We start from the raw sequence: 14,309 nt of genomic DNA, 5'->3' as shown, positions 1-14,309 counted from the left end.
GGAGGGATTCATGTGCAAGGAGCAGCCCTGTGTGGGGGGCACAGGGATGGCACTGCGAGGTGGAAATGCTCCTCACAGCACTGACTGCGCCAGTGAACCCTGGCCTAGCTGAAAAGCCCTTGGAGCTCAGGGGAGGCCCTCAGGCACCAGACAAGTGACTGCCTTGGCTGTGAGGTCTGCATCCAGCCCTCTTGTGGCTTTTAACAAAAGTGCAGAAATACTGCTCCAAGCAGCTCTCTGCCACCTCCGAAGCCCTCTCCTCCCCACTGCCCCAACCCACTGGCAGAGGGTGGAGGCTCCCTAGAGGAGCGGGCACCTGCCTGATTCTCCAGGAAGAAGAGGATGCCGTTATAGGAGACAACCCGGATCTCCTGCTCGAAGCGCTTGGTTGTACCAAACTGGCTCTCAAACTTGATCTCTGCATACCCGGTACCATCAAAGTAGGAGCCGTCGGTCAGCCAGGGATCTCCTGTGGACTTGGACCTGGACCATGCAAGAAGAGACAAAAGGCATCACTTCAAAGCCGACTGCCACGCTCTGGGGCAGCCAAGGGTCAGGGTAAGCCCCCGGGACAGGAGCTGCCCTGGCCTGGCTGCGGTGCCTTACCTCGCACAGGGCTTCTCAGAGGTGGTGTCCAGCTGGAAGGTGTGCTGGAAGTTGTACAGACTCACCACCTCCTCATTCAGCGTGTCCAGCTCCAGGCACCCACGGTAGTTGGGATAACGCAGAGCGGGAGGGGGCTGGGAACGGAACCAGATAAGGCAAGTTTGGTCCTGGTTTCCCCACCATACCGAGGGCTCTCCCCCCAAGAAGCTCCAAAGATAATGCTGACACCTCCCAGGAAACCGTGCCTCCCTCCCTGCTGCCCGTCTCACCGTGAAGCTGGTGGGGTAGCCGCCCACGTAGAAGACCACGTTGTGCGGGTCGAGGTTGAGCAGCCCCTGTTCCCCCTTGGCCACGCTGTCTCCCTTGGTCTCGTGCACCGTCTGCCTTTCCACAATCACCGACATTTGCCCGTACTGCAGTATCCTGCGGCAGGGAGAGATGCTCAAGGTAAGTGGAGATTGCCAAAGACAAGCCAACCTTGCCCTCCCTGAGCAAAGGGTCTCCACACGAAGCTCAGCTAAAAAAGGGTACAATCCCCAGCAGGGAACCCCACAGCAGCAGTGCGTCGAAAGGAGTCAGCACTCCTGTTATCCGTGCTGCCACCAGGCTGAAGGGCCTCACCACGGACAGCATCATCTTTCCTTTCACGAAGACACCCCCCAAGACCTTCCATGATGCGGTAAGATAATTTCCCTGCCATTTTTTGAAGTTGATCATTTAGAAATGAATAGATGCTGGAATCCATGGCACCTCTGCAAGCCCGAGGCCTGCCTGGGTTTGGGCACAGCACCACCACGCACGTGCACTGCGGGGACAGGCTCCCAGTGAGGTCCCTCAGGCCGTGTCCCATCGGTCTCCTACCGGTTAATGCTGATGGTGGCGAACTGCTCTCCGATCTCCTCATCGACCGTCAGGGAAGCTGGCTCCTCGTTACCCAGTTTGTAGACCCACTGCACTTTGTGGTCCTTGAGCACGATACCCAGGTAGTCTCCAGTGGCCTGAATGCGGGGAGAGACAGGGCCACGTGTTGGCAATCAGGATGCACAGGGGTGCCCCAAGCGGTGCTCCCCCTGATGCACCAGAGCTGGGGGAACAGCAGGGCATGGGGAGAAAAGCTCCTGGTTCCCCAGGTGCTGAGGGCTGCACCGAGGGCATGATGCCTAGGCAGAATCCCCCACTGACACTGCTCCCTGTCTGGGCTCCTGCTGCCCCCCTCCTGCCCGTGCAGTCCCATCTCACCTCTCGGCTGCCCAGGTACAACACGAACCGCCCCTCTTCTGCCCCATCCTGCCGTCGCTGCCGGCTCCTGGGCTCAGGATTTTGGATGTAGAATTTGAGGGATGTGTAGGCTGCCAAATCCTGCAGGTTGCTGGGCATCCGGACCTGCACGCCTGAGCTGCCGTTGAACTTCATGGGTACTTTCACCTGGAGGGAAAGAAATCCAAGCCCAAAGGGCTGAAACCACTGCTGCTACCTCTTGTCCACGACCACTCTGCCAAGTTCACTTTCTGGAGTCTTCCCTTCAGAAAGCAGCCGTGCCTGGTAGCCCCAGAGCTCTTCTAGCTCCCTCTCCCACTTACACACCACCCTCAGGTAAGCCCTCGCTCACCCCAAGCCCCTCGCCCCCTTTGCACAGCCCTCACCCTCCCACAAGCCCACCTTGCTGGCGGCGTTCCTCGCCTGCGTGATGAGCTGCCGGATCCGCACGATGTTCTCTGACACGGTGGCATTCTTGTTCCTCCTGTTCTCCAGGCTGCTCAGCGTCCCCAGCAGGAGCGGGATTGTGCTTTCCAGGCTGGACACTGGAATTACAGAGGAGCCAGTGTTTTTGTGTTAGTGAGGAAGGGAGATGTGAAGATCTTGCAATTTCGAGATGTGCAAGTCCAAGCAGGGTCATGCTATCACCCCCCAAGCACAGCAGCCTCGACGAGGAGTTTAAAGATGCTCCAGTGCATGCAATCTCTTGCAGTAAAGGCCCAGGTGATGCACACACTGCAGACTGAGATTAAAACAAAGGAGCACTCACCAGATTTCTTCGCGTCTTGGACTGCTCGGTTCAGGTCTTCGTTTCGAAGGCCTCCATACTTGTCCTTCCACTCATCCAGGTTCCTCCTCATGGTGCTCAGGGTATCTTCCACTCTTGAAGCTGTTTCGTTGGCCTCTGTCGCTGCTGCTTTGGCTTTCTGGATCTCTTCCTTTGTGTCCTCTGGAAAGACAGGAGGAAAATCTCTGAGGTGGCCAGAAGAGAAAAAGAAGCAGTCTTGGCTCACAGCCTGGACTTGAGAAAGGAGGCAGAGAGCACCAGTGCCCACCCAGGACAAACCTTGGTCCCTTCCCAGCATGTCTTGCACAGACTGCAGCTGGTTCAGAAGCTGCTCCTTTTTCGTGCGGAGGTCGGCCAGCTTGTCCTTCGCTGTCTGCAGAGTGCCTTTAATAGCTGCAATTAAAGAAATGTAGAAGCACATACTCTGCATATTGGGTCTCGGTCCAGCCCAAAGGACATTGTGATCTGCTACTTCTGCCCAAAGCCTCCATCCTGCAAGGAGTTTCTCTCACCTCCATTGAGTTTTCTCTGCTCTCTCATCACAGACTCCTCAAGATTGCTGCTGTTCCTCTTCAGCTCTTTAGATATAGCCCCGAGATTTTCTGATATGACATTCTGTAAAAAAAAAAACAACAGGTGCTGCCTGGGAGTCTCGAAGAAGAATTCAAGTCTGCTCCTGACCACCCTCAGAAAATGCTCATTTGGACAACTGAAGTAGGGTGTCCTGTGGGATGTGATGGAGAAACCCCAACCCCGAGAGTCCAGCCCTGGCCTCAGCAGATCTTCTGTTTTCTGACTAAGAACAAAGTGCTGAAGTCTCAGAGGGAGGGGGCAGCAGACCACTACGTGTGGGTGTGAAAAGCTGCAGGACCATTGAGGGAATTTGTCTTTTGCTCATCTGCACAGCACGTACCATCAAAGCCTCGCCTGCTGCCTCGTCGGCATCATGGGCTGCTCGCTCAGCTTTTCTCACAGCTTCAATGATGCTGGCATAGGCGTTGGAGGCATCAATCGCCCTCTGGATAAAACCATCTTGGTTTGTGCCCTGGATAATGCTGTGTTGGAAGACAAAGCTGTCAAGCCTGTGGAGCTAAAGCCTTGGAGACAACACGCCACTGCTCCCCTGCTGCAATGTAGGGGTTGTGGTTTCTCATCCCCAACCCTCAGAAGTGAAGGTTGGGTGGTGACAGACTGAGAGGCAGGTCCAGGGAGCTGGGGGGATGTCTCACCTGGACAGGTTCTTGGCGAGCTCGCTCAGGAGCCGGGCATGCTCCTCCGCCTGCTCCACGATGGGGATCTTGCTGCTGGCTGGGGAGAATTTCTTGACCCGCTCTGTCAGGGGCAGCTTCGCTCCATCCAGCAGTGCCGCCAGCTTCTCGTACGCCTGCAAGGACATGTGTCACTCCCCAGGGCTGCCCCACTGTGCTCTGCCCATACCAAAGCAACTCCATCACTCACCTCCTTCGCGCTCTCCATCTTCTGTAGGAAGTTGGAGACCTGGGCCAGGGAGTCCTCAGCCATCCTCAGGGTCTCCTGCACCAGCCCGTACTGCTTCTGGAGCTCACGGCTCTTTTGCTAGACACAGAGATGTGGAGTTAGGAGCGAGCGGGGCCAGGGCAGGAACCCCTCACTGCTGGGCAGAACATCTGGTGAAGGTCTACCTGACTCTCCTCCAGGTTGTTGCGGTTCAGACTGTTCAAGTCCTCTGTCTGCCTGGTCTTGTTCACGGCCTCGTTGAGGGCATCGCGGAGATCCATCAGCTGGGAGCTGTGCTGGGCCAGACGGTCCTGGATGCTGCTCACCAGGTCCCGGTTGGACTCCCAGTGGGAATGAAACTCGTGCTTCACCCGATGCAACACTGAGAATAGAGGAGGTGAGAACTGTCACTAAGCCTTCCTGCTGTGTTAAAGGGCTCTTTCTGTGCTTGGTTGTGGAAAAGCCTGATGCTGGTCTCATTTTGTTGCTATCAAGACCCGAAGTGACTATCCTCCCTCCCTTCCTCTTTCAGCATAGGATCTCATCTAATATTGTCTAAAAATTCTCAGTGCTGGTGAGAGAGAGAGCATCTCTTTCAGAAAGATGCTCAGCCATGCCTGTAAGGCTCCATACGATGGAGAACCTCTACCTGAGTCCCATTCCACTGCCTGATTACTCCCATTGCACTTACTCATTTCTAGTGAGAGACATTTTATAACTCCAGTTGACATCTGCTCAATTATGTTTTGCCACTGTCTGCTAATCAGAAGCACTCAACTCCCTGCAATAGCTGGTCTGCCTGGTTATGCAGCAGAGCTTTGCACAGGAGCAGAATGTGACCCCTTGGTCCTGCAAGGGAAGCCCTCGGGATGGCAGGGCTGCTGAGGATGGCGGGCTGCCAGTTATTATTCTGAACCACTCTCTTGGGACAGTGAAGAAACACAAGGTGACTCATTCACATCCACACACGATGCTTACATGATAAATGCTAACTCCTGGTTCTAACTTTTGTCATTTTTGGTCATCAAACCAAACCACTCAGTACAATTTGCTGTAAAATTCATTTTGAGAGGAATAAAAAAAAAGTGATCCCCTTGGAGTGTCACAGAAGACCCAGAAATTACTGTGATACTTGTTAGGGGTGTCTGTTTGAATAACCACACCCTCCAAACATGACCATGATGTGTAGTGTCTGCAAGGGCTCCAAATCAGGCTGTCAGGAACAACCAAACCAAGCAGGGTCTGCACAGCTCTGTCCCAGACTCACGCTTCTGAGCTTCCTCATGCTCGCGCCTCGCCAGCTCTTCTTGGCTGCCCAGATTCCGCTCCTTCATCTCCCTCAGCATCCTCTCCACCTCAGCCATCTTCTGCCGAAACTCCTCAGTGGAGGTGGTACTGGCGTTTGCCGCCCCAAACTTGGCCATCTGCCGCACCAAGTCTGCAGAGAAATCCAGTCCTGTTAGCACCAACGGACCCCGGTCCCTTCACAACCCTCTGAGACCTCCCATCTCTCACATCACCCTCACCAAAATGCAGACAGCCTTTGTTCTGTACTCAGGCACCCAAATTTCAAGATTACACAGGTGTATTGCCACGTTTCTGTCTTGTTGACCACTACCACTAATACACGCTACATCCCGAACATCTTCTTGTGATTTTGCTCCCTCTCTGCGATCCAGTCACTCCCTGTTTTGCTAAATCTCTCCTGAAGCAACAGTTTTATGCATTTTAATAACATTTGTGCTCAAGTTTCACGTATTTTTTCCAAAGATGGCATTCAGTCAGACAGCTGGGACTCACAATAACCTCTGGTTTACCTAAACAGCCATCAGTCTGGGAGGATCTCCACTACATTTGCATCTCCCCTTCTTTTATTTTCTTTTATTTTTTTTTCCATGGCCCTTTCTAAGTGATGCAGCACTCTGCTGTTTGCAAAGCAAAATTCCCAGCAGGAAAAACCCACAAAGCAGGGACGCTTCTTTACCTACCTCCAATGCTTTTTTGAATACTCTGGACATCCAGCAGGAGTTGCTCCCCTCTCTGGTAAGTCTCTCTTGTATTCTTATCTAAATGGTTTGCTTTTCTGGAAGTCATTATCATCTAAAACACAAAACACTGGCTTAGCTCAAGTGTAAGTTACGTTTAATGTGACCCATCAGAGGGTATGATGTTCCCCAAAAATACAGGAGGCTGGGAATACACAGCTTTTGAGCTCCTTGAAATCACACCTCCTGCAACAGCTACCCGGTGCTGCGCTCCTGTGATGTGTTATGGATGGTCTTATTTACTACCTTACAGGAGCACAAGTGAGAAGTGAAGCTCCTGGTGCAATAGGTTCTGGATCCTGAAATGGTTCTAAGACCACAGAGGACATCTCTGTCCTGTGCTCTTGCTTGTGACACAGGAAAAAGTTTAGAAACCAGCGCTAGGCCCACCTCAGTCCTGACCAGGGAACAAAAAGAAGTTCAGGCCTGCAGTTCAGCCGTTTGAAGCATGGGCTTTTGTATACACTGAGGCAGATATTCATCCATGCAGCTGCTCAAGGGACACCCAAAAGTCTCAAGTAGAGACTTTTCCCTCTCCCTTAGATTAAAAGCAGGGAGATTATAAATTAAATCGAATTCTGCTCAGTTTACAAATTCTCTGAAGACACAGGTAGTGTTTCTAGACTGTATTGATTGCACCTTGCAAAATGTGTGCAGTACTGAGGCCTCTAAGGATAGCTACAATAAAAAGGGTTTATTTGTTTGCTGACGGAGCATGGCTTCTCTCTGCCACAGGGATACAACCAAGACAGAATTGGATATTTATGTTCCCTCCCATATGCTACTTCTGTAAATTACATTTTACTGTATTTATTTTTACTGGTTAAATACAGAACCCCTTCAAAAGCAAGTGTTAAACTAAGAAACAGCCGTCAATATCACAAGAAGTTTAACAGCCCTCCAGTGGAGCAATGCAGGTAATGTAACTCGGGCACCTGAGTAAGACACCCCAACACCTACAGCTGGGCTGAGCAGCAGATCCATCGTGCCAGAACTAGGTTCCTCACAGCCTTCAAAGCCCTCATTTTAGATAAAAAGGGGGGACTCTTGCTCTGGCAAGGGGAGGGAGATGGAGAAGTGTCCTACTTTGTGCTGCAGTGCATTCAAGTCCTGCGTGAGGTCCGTGTTCTCATCCTCCAGCTCATCAGCCCTTTGCCTGACCTTGCTCACGGCTCTCTGGTACTCATGCATCTGGTTCTGGAAGAAAAAAAAAAAAGCTGAAATTAGGCCAACGGGCCAGCAAGCACAGGCAAAAACCAGCATTCTACCTTGCACGCACAGCGATAGCTGCCATAGTACTGTTGAGGCCGTGGAGGCGAGCCCAGGCGATGGAGCTGGCGTTGAGGTTGACCAGCTGGTTGCGGATGGAGGGCAAGGACATCTCGATGCTCTGCAGATCCTCCAGCAGAAGCAGGACACAGCTATCGCACACTGCCAGGGGAACGCAGCACTCAGCACGGGGCCCTCTCCCGGGGCTTCCCGCACCTCGTTCCCCAGCACTGCAGGACACAGACCTTCACACCTCATGCTGTCCGGGCCATTGGCCACCGGGATCTCGTAGTCGTGCATGCAGACGTCGCACTGCTTCCCTGTCAGCCCGTTGGAACAGGTGCACTCCCCAGTGCGCGGGTCACAGGAGCCCCCTCTGCACTCGCACTCTGCCAAGTGTAACAGGGAAAGGCCCGTATCATCACTCTGTGCTGCTGCCACGCCGGAGGGAGGGGAAGAGGTGGTTTTATTCCAGCTGTGCAATTGCATCTCTGGATATCTACGTGCATGGCACTACCGGGGGCTTCCCTGTGCATTCTGGCAACGCGCACAGGACCCCAAATAGCAGTTAGTTGTTTTCCTCCCCTAACAATCTGACAAGCACACATGCCACCAAAACCTCGTCCCGCACCTCCACATGAGGAACCCAGCAGCAGGACTCACTTCTGCAGCCCCTCTCGCTGAAGCCCCAGTAGCCGGGGGCACACTGCTGGCAGCGCAGGCCGCTGACGCCGGGCAGGCAGCTGCACTGTCCCGTCTGCACGTGGCAGCTGCTCCCCACAGCACCAATGTCACAGTCACACCTCTGGCAGCCGGAGCATCCCTCGAAGCCGTAGTACCCCTCCTAGGGAGAAGCAGGTCAGTGGGTGCCCCGTTGACAGAGGGCAGGCGTGTGCCTGCACAGGCACTTTCACGGCACGCAGGTGGCCCTCACCTGGCAGCGGTCGCAGTGCTGGCCTGTCACCCCGGCCTTGCAGAAGCACTGGCCAGTCTGTGGGTGGCACGACTCGGTCCCGCAAGGCGAACAGTTGCACTCTGCCAGGGAAAAGATACACCCAATTATGTGCTGAACCAACGAGACTGGTCAGCTACTCCCCAACCCCCTTATTCCTGACAGGGAACCCCCAGGGAACGTTTCTGACTACCACAGAGCCTCTCTCCTCTTGGACCTGCTCCAGCTGACTATTTATTCCCATTGCCCTGGCCCAGGACAGCCCTTTTTTTTTCAAGCTGCTGCTCTTGAGCAGTGCTGGGAGTAGGCTGTGCACACCCACACTCCCGGGGAAGCACCAGCACCGCTGCTGCAGTAGCTGCTTGGAGCAAGACTGTTCCAGCCTGGGTGCGGCTTGGCAGCCTACAGACGGGTGGATTGGAGGTTTTGGAGTTGTGATGCTGGAGGGCACGTTTTTAGAGCTGTTTTTTTTTCTTTTTTTTTTTTATCATCATCTTTAGAGGCTGCCTGTCCTGGCACGTGTGTAACTGAGCGCATGACTCATCCAGGCAATGCGCAGCTCACCCAAGGCACTTGACGTATCAAAGGTCTGCCTGTCCACCTTCTCCCCACAGTGCTTGCTGCCTGCCCCACTCACGCGTGCAGTTCTTGGCTGTCACGGCATCCCCATAGAAGCCAGGGGCGCAGACCTCGCACCGTGCACCGGCTGTGTGGTGCATGCACCCCGTGCAGGCACCCGTCAGGGAGTCGCAGCTGCTGAAGAGCATGTTGGGATCCGTGTTCCTGCTGCAGTCGCAGGGCTGGCACGAACTGCCAATCACCAAGGGATTGCCGTAGTATCCTGGGGCACACCTGGAGAAACGCGGCAAGTTAAAACACAGCCAGGGCACCGCGGGGATCCTCAGAGCTCTTGCTGGCACCACACATCAGTCTTGAGCAATTATAACAGTGAGGGCTTCCAACACTTGCAAGTGATGCAGCCCTCTGGGATCTCAAAGCACTTTGTGTTTTCCCTTAGGATACCCCAGAAAGGTGCCTTTATCACAGGCTGCAAGTTAAGGCAAAGCCCAGCTAAGCAATGCAGCCCCAGTAATGCAATTTATCAGCAGTAAAGACAGCCATGGGGTATCTGCAGGCTGAAAGGGACAGAAAGGATTCCTGCCAGAGCAAATCACACTGGGGGCAAGGCCACTGTTCCCTCTGCAGTTTCTACTAGAACAACTTTTGTTCTGCCACAGCATGGGATTAGCGTGGCTGTGGCCCCAGAAACACGGGTGCCATCACCCTTACCGCTCACAGTTGGGTCCCGCGTAGCCCGGCTTGCAGAGGCACTGCATGTTGGAGCCCTTGCGGACACAACCGACAGCAAAACTGCAACGACAAGGGGTGAACGGGAAGGTGCAGGCACCTCACTGACGTGGTGCTGGGGGGTCAGTTACTTGGTGTGGACTGCTGGGACCTCAGGCGGGAGAGTGGGTCTGGGGCCACGGACAAGGCGCACCCCCCAGCACCAAACCAGTGCCCTGACGTGGGCCACTCTGGTTCCCAGCAGTTAAATGAGGGGGGAAACGGGCGATTCCACTCAAGGGTGCTCACTTGTTGGAGGCAACGGAAAGAGGACACGGACATCCAACACACTGCAGGGACCCTTCAGCAGAGTGGCTGCCCACGTAGCCGTCCTTGCACTGCTCGCAGTGATCTCCCTCCGTGTTGTGCTGGCAGTTCTGCAAGGACAAGGCAGGCTGCGGGCTCAGCACTGACAGCAGGAAATAGTGGCTCGCACAGACAATTCCCCACCAGATATCTGGATGCTTTGGTCCTTCCTCTTTCCTAAAACTGTTTTTCTCCTGAGGCTGACCCTGAGTGGGACCACCCCTGAAATAGCACGTGCAGCTAATGCTGTGATTCAAGCGCGGTCCCACTGACGCAGTTTGCATGTGAAGAGCTTTTTTAATCACACACTACAGCTCTTCCAAGCCCAAAATACCATGCTGGTGCACTGTTTACTTACAAGGCATATCCCAGACCCTGGCAGGCACTGATCTGAGTGGCCGTTGCAATGACATGGGATGCATTTTCCCAAAAATAGCCCCTTGGTGTCCCTGTAGTAACCTGGCGCACATTCCTGAGGAGAGAGGAGAAGACAGAGACGTGAAAAACAGCCTAACAAAGCAGAGACTGATTTAGTTTCCATGACAGAATTTCCACAGGGCTGTATAGATAGAGAAGAGATTAAAAGCAAACAAAGATTTTTTCCATGCAGCTCTTTTCCGTTCCTCATCAGTAAGAGATAATTGCGCAGGCAGGAGGACCTACTCCAAGATACTGCTAGAACTTGATTTTGGTCTTCAACACCTGAACAATTTCCCCATCCTGCCTTTTCCAAGAGGCCAGATGCAGCTAATTCATGTCTCCCCAGTGTGCTGTGCTGTGGTGGAAGGGAAGCTGTGAGCAGGCTGGTGCGGATGAGCTTGAGAGATGTTGTTCCTTCCTCAGACACAAACTGAGCTGCGATTAAAACTAAAGCCCTCAGGGGTCAACAATCCAAGCCCCATGGACTGCCACCTGCACCAAGCACGATGGGTGTCTGAGGCCCCAAATGGTGGCTGCTCAACTACTCTCTGCCTGGAATTGCATGTGCCCTTTTGCCCCTACCTGGCAGGAGTCTCCCTGGTAGTTAGCTGGGCAAAAGCACAACTCCACGTTGCTGGCTTGGATGCCTGTAGCTGTATCCGTTGCGATCTCCAGGACCACACGGCGCAGGGACACAGATGAGGAGAGTTGGGAGAAGAGTGCCCGTATTTGCAGCTGCTCCAGGTTTGCCAGCACCATCATGAGCTCCTCTCTAGACACAGGGTTGTGCGTCTCCGTGTGCCTGAAGTTACCCTAGTGGGAGAAGACCTGACATTACTGGCAGAAAGCATAAGCCCTTATTTTGTTCCAGGCACTTAGACATCCAGCCTAACCTTAACTTCCCTGCTGTTGGGATGTCTCCCCTTTGCACAGGTAAAACAGTTCCTGGATTTTCACAGCCAGTTCTGCTGCAATAGGCAGCAATAAAAATACTGAGCTAAACAATCCTCCCTTCTGCCTACATGCTAGTCTTGTCCTTTCAGTAGCATCTGAACACAACGTGGTGCACACGTGTGCACAAACTCACCTCCACCAGCTGCAGCTGACCTTCATGTACTCCCCCTGGGGATGGGTAGGAGCTTTCCAGAAACATGATGCTCATCTGATTTCCCTGGGAACAGCAAGGAAAGTGTCAGTCACCACCTCATCCCGCTCACGGTAGCAAGAGTCACCAGAGAATTTCTCGGGCTGCACCTTCAGGATCACGTCGGGGCGGGACTCCATCGGAATGAAAACGTCGCCCCTCCGGGGGTCGGAGTGGAGCTCGTAGCGCAGGTGCCCACCGTAGGAGGAAACCTGAGGGAGAGACGGATCACATACGTTGCTGCAAGTCCACACCTTGACCTGAATCAGAGCTGTTTGTGCTCAATCATGAGTGAGCCGTGCCTGCACGCTTGTGGGCACGCTGCTGGCATGCACGTTGATGTTGTCGGGGATGTGTGTGGCTGCTGGTCCTGCTCTCACTGTGTTCTTACCCGGTCCCCGAGGTAGGAGCTGGGCGCAACCCAGTAGAGCTCCTGATAGGCATCTGGGAGGTTCTTGAGATCAGCGCGGAGGAGCTGCTCCTGCAGGCTCAGGGATGTTGGCACTTCCTGGCGGTCACTGCTCAGCAAGAGCCACCCGTTCATGTCGATGAACTGCAGGGAAAGAACAACCGTATGTGTTTTCCAGAGAGCCCTCACTGTGGCCTGGTGGAGCTACAGAATGTATTTGGGCGCTGACGCTTTCCAGTACAGCTGAAAGGATGCCAAGAGGGTCACAACCTCCCATGCATCTTGATGAAGCCACTGGGAAGCTGAGCACCAGCCCCACGTGGCACAAACCTGCTATGCTTTCCACCCTACGAGGCCCCAGGGACCAGAAAAAAGGGCTGAAAGTGGGAGATGGGCACAGGATGACAAATAACCTTCCTCACAGCCTATCTTCCAGAGGGTTAAGCTCAGTGTGGGATGGAGACCCCGAGGCAGCAGAGAGCCAGGCAGATGGGAACACAACTCATCACCCCCCTTACCTCGGCTCGGTACTTCTCAGCACTGCGGCAGCGATCGGTTGCACCGAAGCAGAAACACTTGGTGCAACCCTTGGGGTTACTGGCGTCCAAAGAAAATGTCCCCAGGCGGCACTGGTCACACCTCAGGCCCTCCACATTTTCCTGGAAGACAAACAAAGCTCAACTGCATCAGCAGCTCCTTCCTAGGCCTTAGCAGAAGACAGAGACAGCTGTATGAGTGGTACAGACTGCCTGGCTCCCCAGCAACTGCCTGATAAGTGAGTCCTAGCAGCCAGGAAAAATAGGGAAAAGAAGCCTTTCAGGGTGTTCTGAGCAAACTACTCCTTGAGTCCGGCTCCCTCTTGGCCCACCAGACACCCGTAGCCCCAATGCTGAACATTTTGCCAGAGCAAGGAGACTCGAGCTGAGCAGAAACGCACCACGTGGAAGTGCTGGAGGACTGACCTTGCAGTGACACTGCCCTGTGACCGGATCACACGTGCTCGCTTCCGTGCCAGCTGGGTGGCAGTCGCAGCGCTGGCAGTTGGGGTAGTGGTAGTAGCCGGGGGCACAGAGGTCACACTGACGCCCGATGACATTGGGCTTGCACCTGCACAGGACACAAGATGCAGCATTAGAAATCTCACACGGTGCTGTGTGAGGATCAGTTGGATTTTTAGAGCATCATCCGAGCTGGCAGGGACGCAGTGCTGACAAGGACTTCCCCATCCTGCCTGTTTCCTCCCTGCAGCCTGCCAACGCGTCCAGTCACTCCCCCAGGGACTGGAGAAGCTGCCAGGTGTGCCCTGGGCAGGGACAGGGCTCCCTCACCTGCACTGCCCGCTGTCCACATCGCAGCCTGGCTCTGTCAGCTCCTGCACGCCCGGCCGAGAGCAATTGCAGTCCTCGCACCCGATGAGGGGGTGGCAGCCAAAGGTCTGGGGCTCACAGACAACGCATTCCGGCTTCAGGGTGTGCGGAGGGCAGATGCATTGCCCCGTCACTTCGTCACAGAGACGTGTCCCACAGTCACAGGCTGGAAGAGGCAGAAAGAAGCTGTGTTTATGAGGGCAAGACCCAGGCAGCCAAAGACAAAACGGCCAGAGCAGGAGAGAGGACAACTTACGCCTGCAGTTGGGGAAGCCCCAGTAGCCAGTGGCGCAGCGGGAGCACTCTCGCCCGATGACGTTGGACTTGCAGGGACACTGCCCACCAAAGGGCTCACACTGGCTGCCCCGTGCCCCAGCCTCATGGCACTGGCAGGGCTGCGCCCCGTTGTTGTAGAAGAGGGACAGGGAGATGGCGGAGTCGCGGCAAAACCTCGACGATGTGCTGGGACTGCAGGGGAAGGCAGGAGGAGTCACTGTGGCATGCCCTCCCAACCTTCCCACCACCCCAAAATCCATCAGGATGTCCTACAGAGACACCGAACTGGTGGGATGGAGAGCCCTGTGACACTGAGATCCCCCAAACACCCACGGGTTTGGTCAGTAGATAAGGAAAGCATTAACCAGAGCCCTCCCCTGCCACACACAGTGCCTGCAAAAGGAAAAGGCTGTTGCTTTCTGTGGAGCATGCAGCCCTCGTACAGCAGAGCAGCCACCCAAAGGTCTCACTTGATGTAGAAGCTGTTAATGCCACAGCTGCTGATGAAGTCATAGGACTTGTCCAAGGGTTCCTCCTGCAGGTACTGAGAGCTGTAGCTGTCTTCTGGCACCACAAGGATGTAATCCTGCAGCAAGGACAAGATGGGTGAGGCTGAGCTGAGCTGGACAGATGTGAATCCTGCCCTCA

General features: G+C 54.4%; 1 protein-coding gene across 5 annotated transcripts in view; it reads right to left on the bottom strand.

The window, feature by feature from the left end:
- Positions 1 to 14,309, bottom strand: part of LAMA5 (laminin subunit alpha 5) — an 84,066-nt gene that overhangs the window by 6,389 nt on the left and 63,368 nt on the right. For all 5 annotated transcript variants that reach the window (XM_084537918.1, XM_084537919.1, XM_084537920.1 and 2 more), the window contains exons 33-65: positions 14,132 to 14,247; positions 13,642 to 13,853; positions 13,347 to 13,551; positions 12,981 to 13,125; positions 12,537 to 12,677; positions 12,001 to 12,162; positions 11,720 to 11,821; positions 11,553 to 11,636; positions 11,048 to 11,278; positions 10,404 to 10,517; positions 9,989 to 10,116; positions 9,683 to 9,763; positions 9,030 to 9,244; positions 8,375 to 8,475; positions 8,104 to 8,284; positions 7,686 to 7,829; positions 7,451 to 7,602; positions 7,258 to 7,368; positions 6,115 to 6,226; positions 5,394 to 5,564; positions 4,312 to 4,508; positions 4,109 to 4,225; positions 3,880 to 4,034; positions 3,564 to 3,705; positions 3,163 to 3,265; positions 2,930 to 3,043; positions 2,633 to 2,812; positions 2,266 to 2,408; positions 1,846 to 2,031; positions 1,468 to 1,604; positions 876 to 1,029; positions 607 to 740; positions 321 to 483 (exon numbers count right to left, since the gene is read on the bottom strand). In XM_084537918.1, the coding sequence (XP_084394044.1) occupies positions 321 to 483; positions 607 to 740; positions 876 to 1,029; positions 1,468 to 1,604; positions 1,846 to 2,031; positions 2,266 to 2,408; positions 2,633 to 2,812; positions 2,930 to 3,043; positions 3,163 to 3,265; positions 3,564 to 3,705; positions 3,880 to 4,034; positions 4,109 to 4,225; positions 4,312 to 4,508; positions 5,394 to 5,564; positions 6,115 to 6,226; positions 7,258 to 7,368; positions 7,451 to 7,602; positions 7,686 to 7,829; positions 8,104 to 8,284; positions 8,375 to 8,475; positions 9,030 to 9,244; positions 9,683 to 9,763; positions 9,989 to 10,116; positions 10,404 to 10,517; positions 11,048 to 11,278; positions 11,553 to 11,636; positions 11,720 to 11,821; positions 12,001 to 12,162; positions 12,537 to 12,677; positions 12,981 to 13,125; positions 13,347 to 13,551; positions 13,642 to 13,853; positions 14,132 to 14,247 (4,833 nt within the window). The remainder of the gene's footprint in view (positions 1 to 320; positions 484 to 606; positions 741 to 875; positions 1,030 to 1,467; positions 1,605 to 1,845; positions 2,032 to 2,265; positions 2,409 to 2,632; positions 2,813 to 2,929; positions 3,044 to 3,162; positions 3,266 to 3,563; positions 3,706 to 3,879; positions 4,035 to 4,108; positions 4,226 to 4,311; positions 4,509 to 5,393; positions 5,565 to 6,114; positions 6,227 to 7,257; positions 7,369 to 7,450; positions 7,603 to 7,685; positions 7,830 to 8,103; positions 8,285 to 8,374; positions 8,476 to 9,029; positions 9,245 to 9,682; positions 9,764 to 9,988; positions 10,117 to 10,403; positions 10,518 to 11,047; positions 11,279 to 11,552; positions 11,637 to 11,719; positions 11,822 to 12,000; positions 12,163 to 12,536; positions 12,678 to 12,980; positions 13,126 to 13,346; positions 13,552 to 13,641; positions 13,854 to 14,131; positions 14,248 to 14,309) is intronic.

The sequence above is a fragment of the Aythya ferina genome (assembly GCF_964211825.1).
Source record: "Aythya ferina genome assembly, chromosome: 16".
NCBI classification, from domain to species: Eukaryota; Metazoa; Chordata; class Aves; order Anseriformes; family Anatidae; genus Aythya; species Aythya ferina.
Note: the sequence above shows the minus strand (reverse complement) of the source record. Positions and strands in the feature narration are given on the sequence as shown.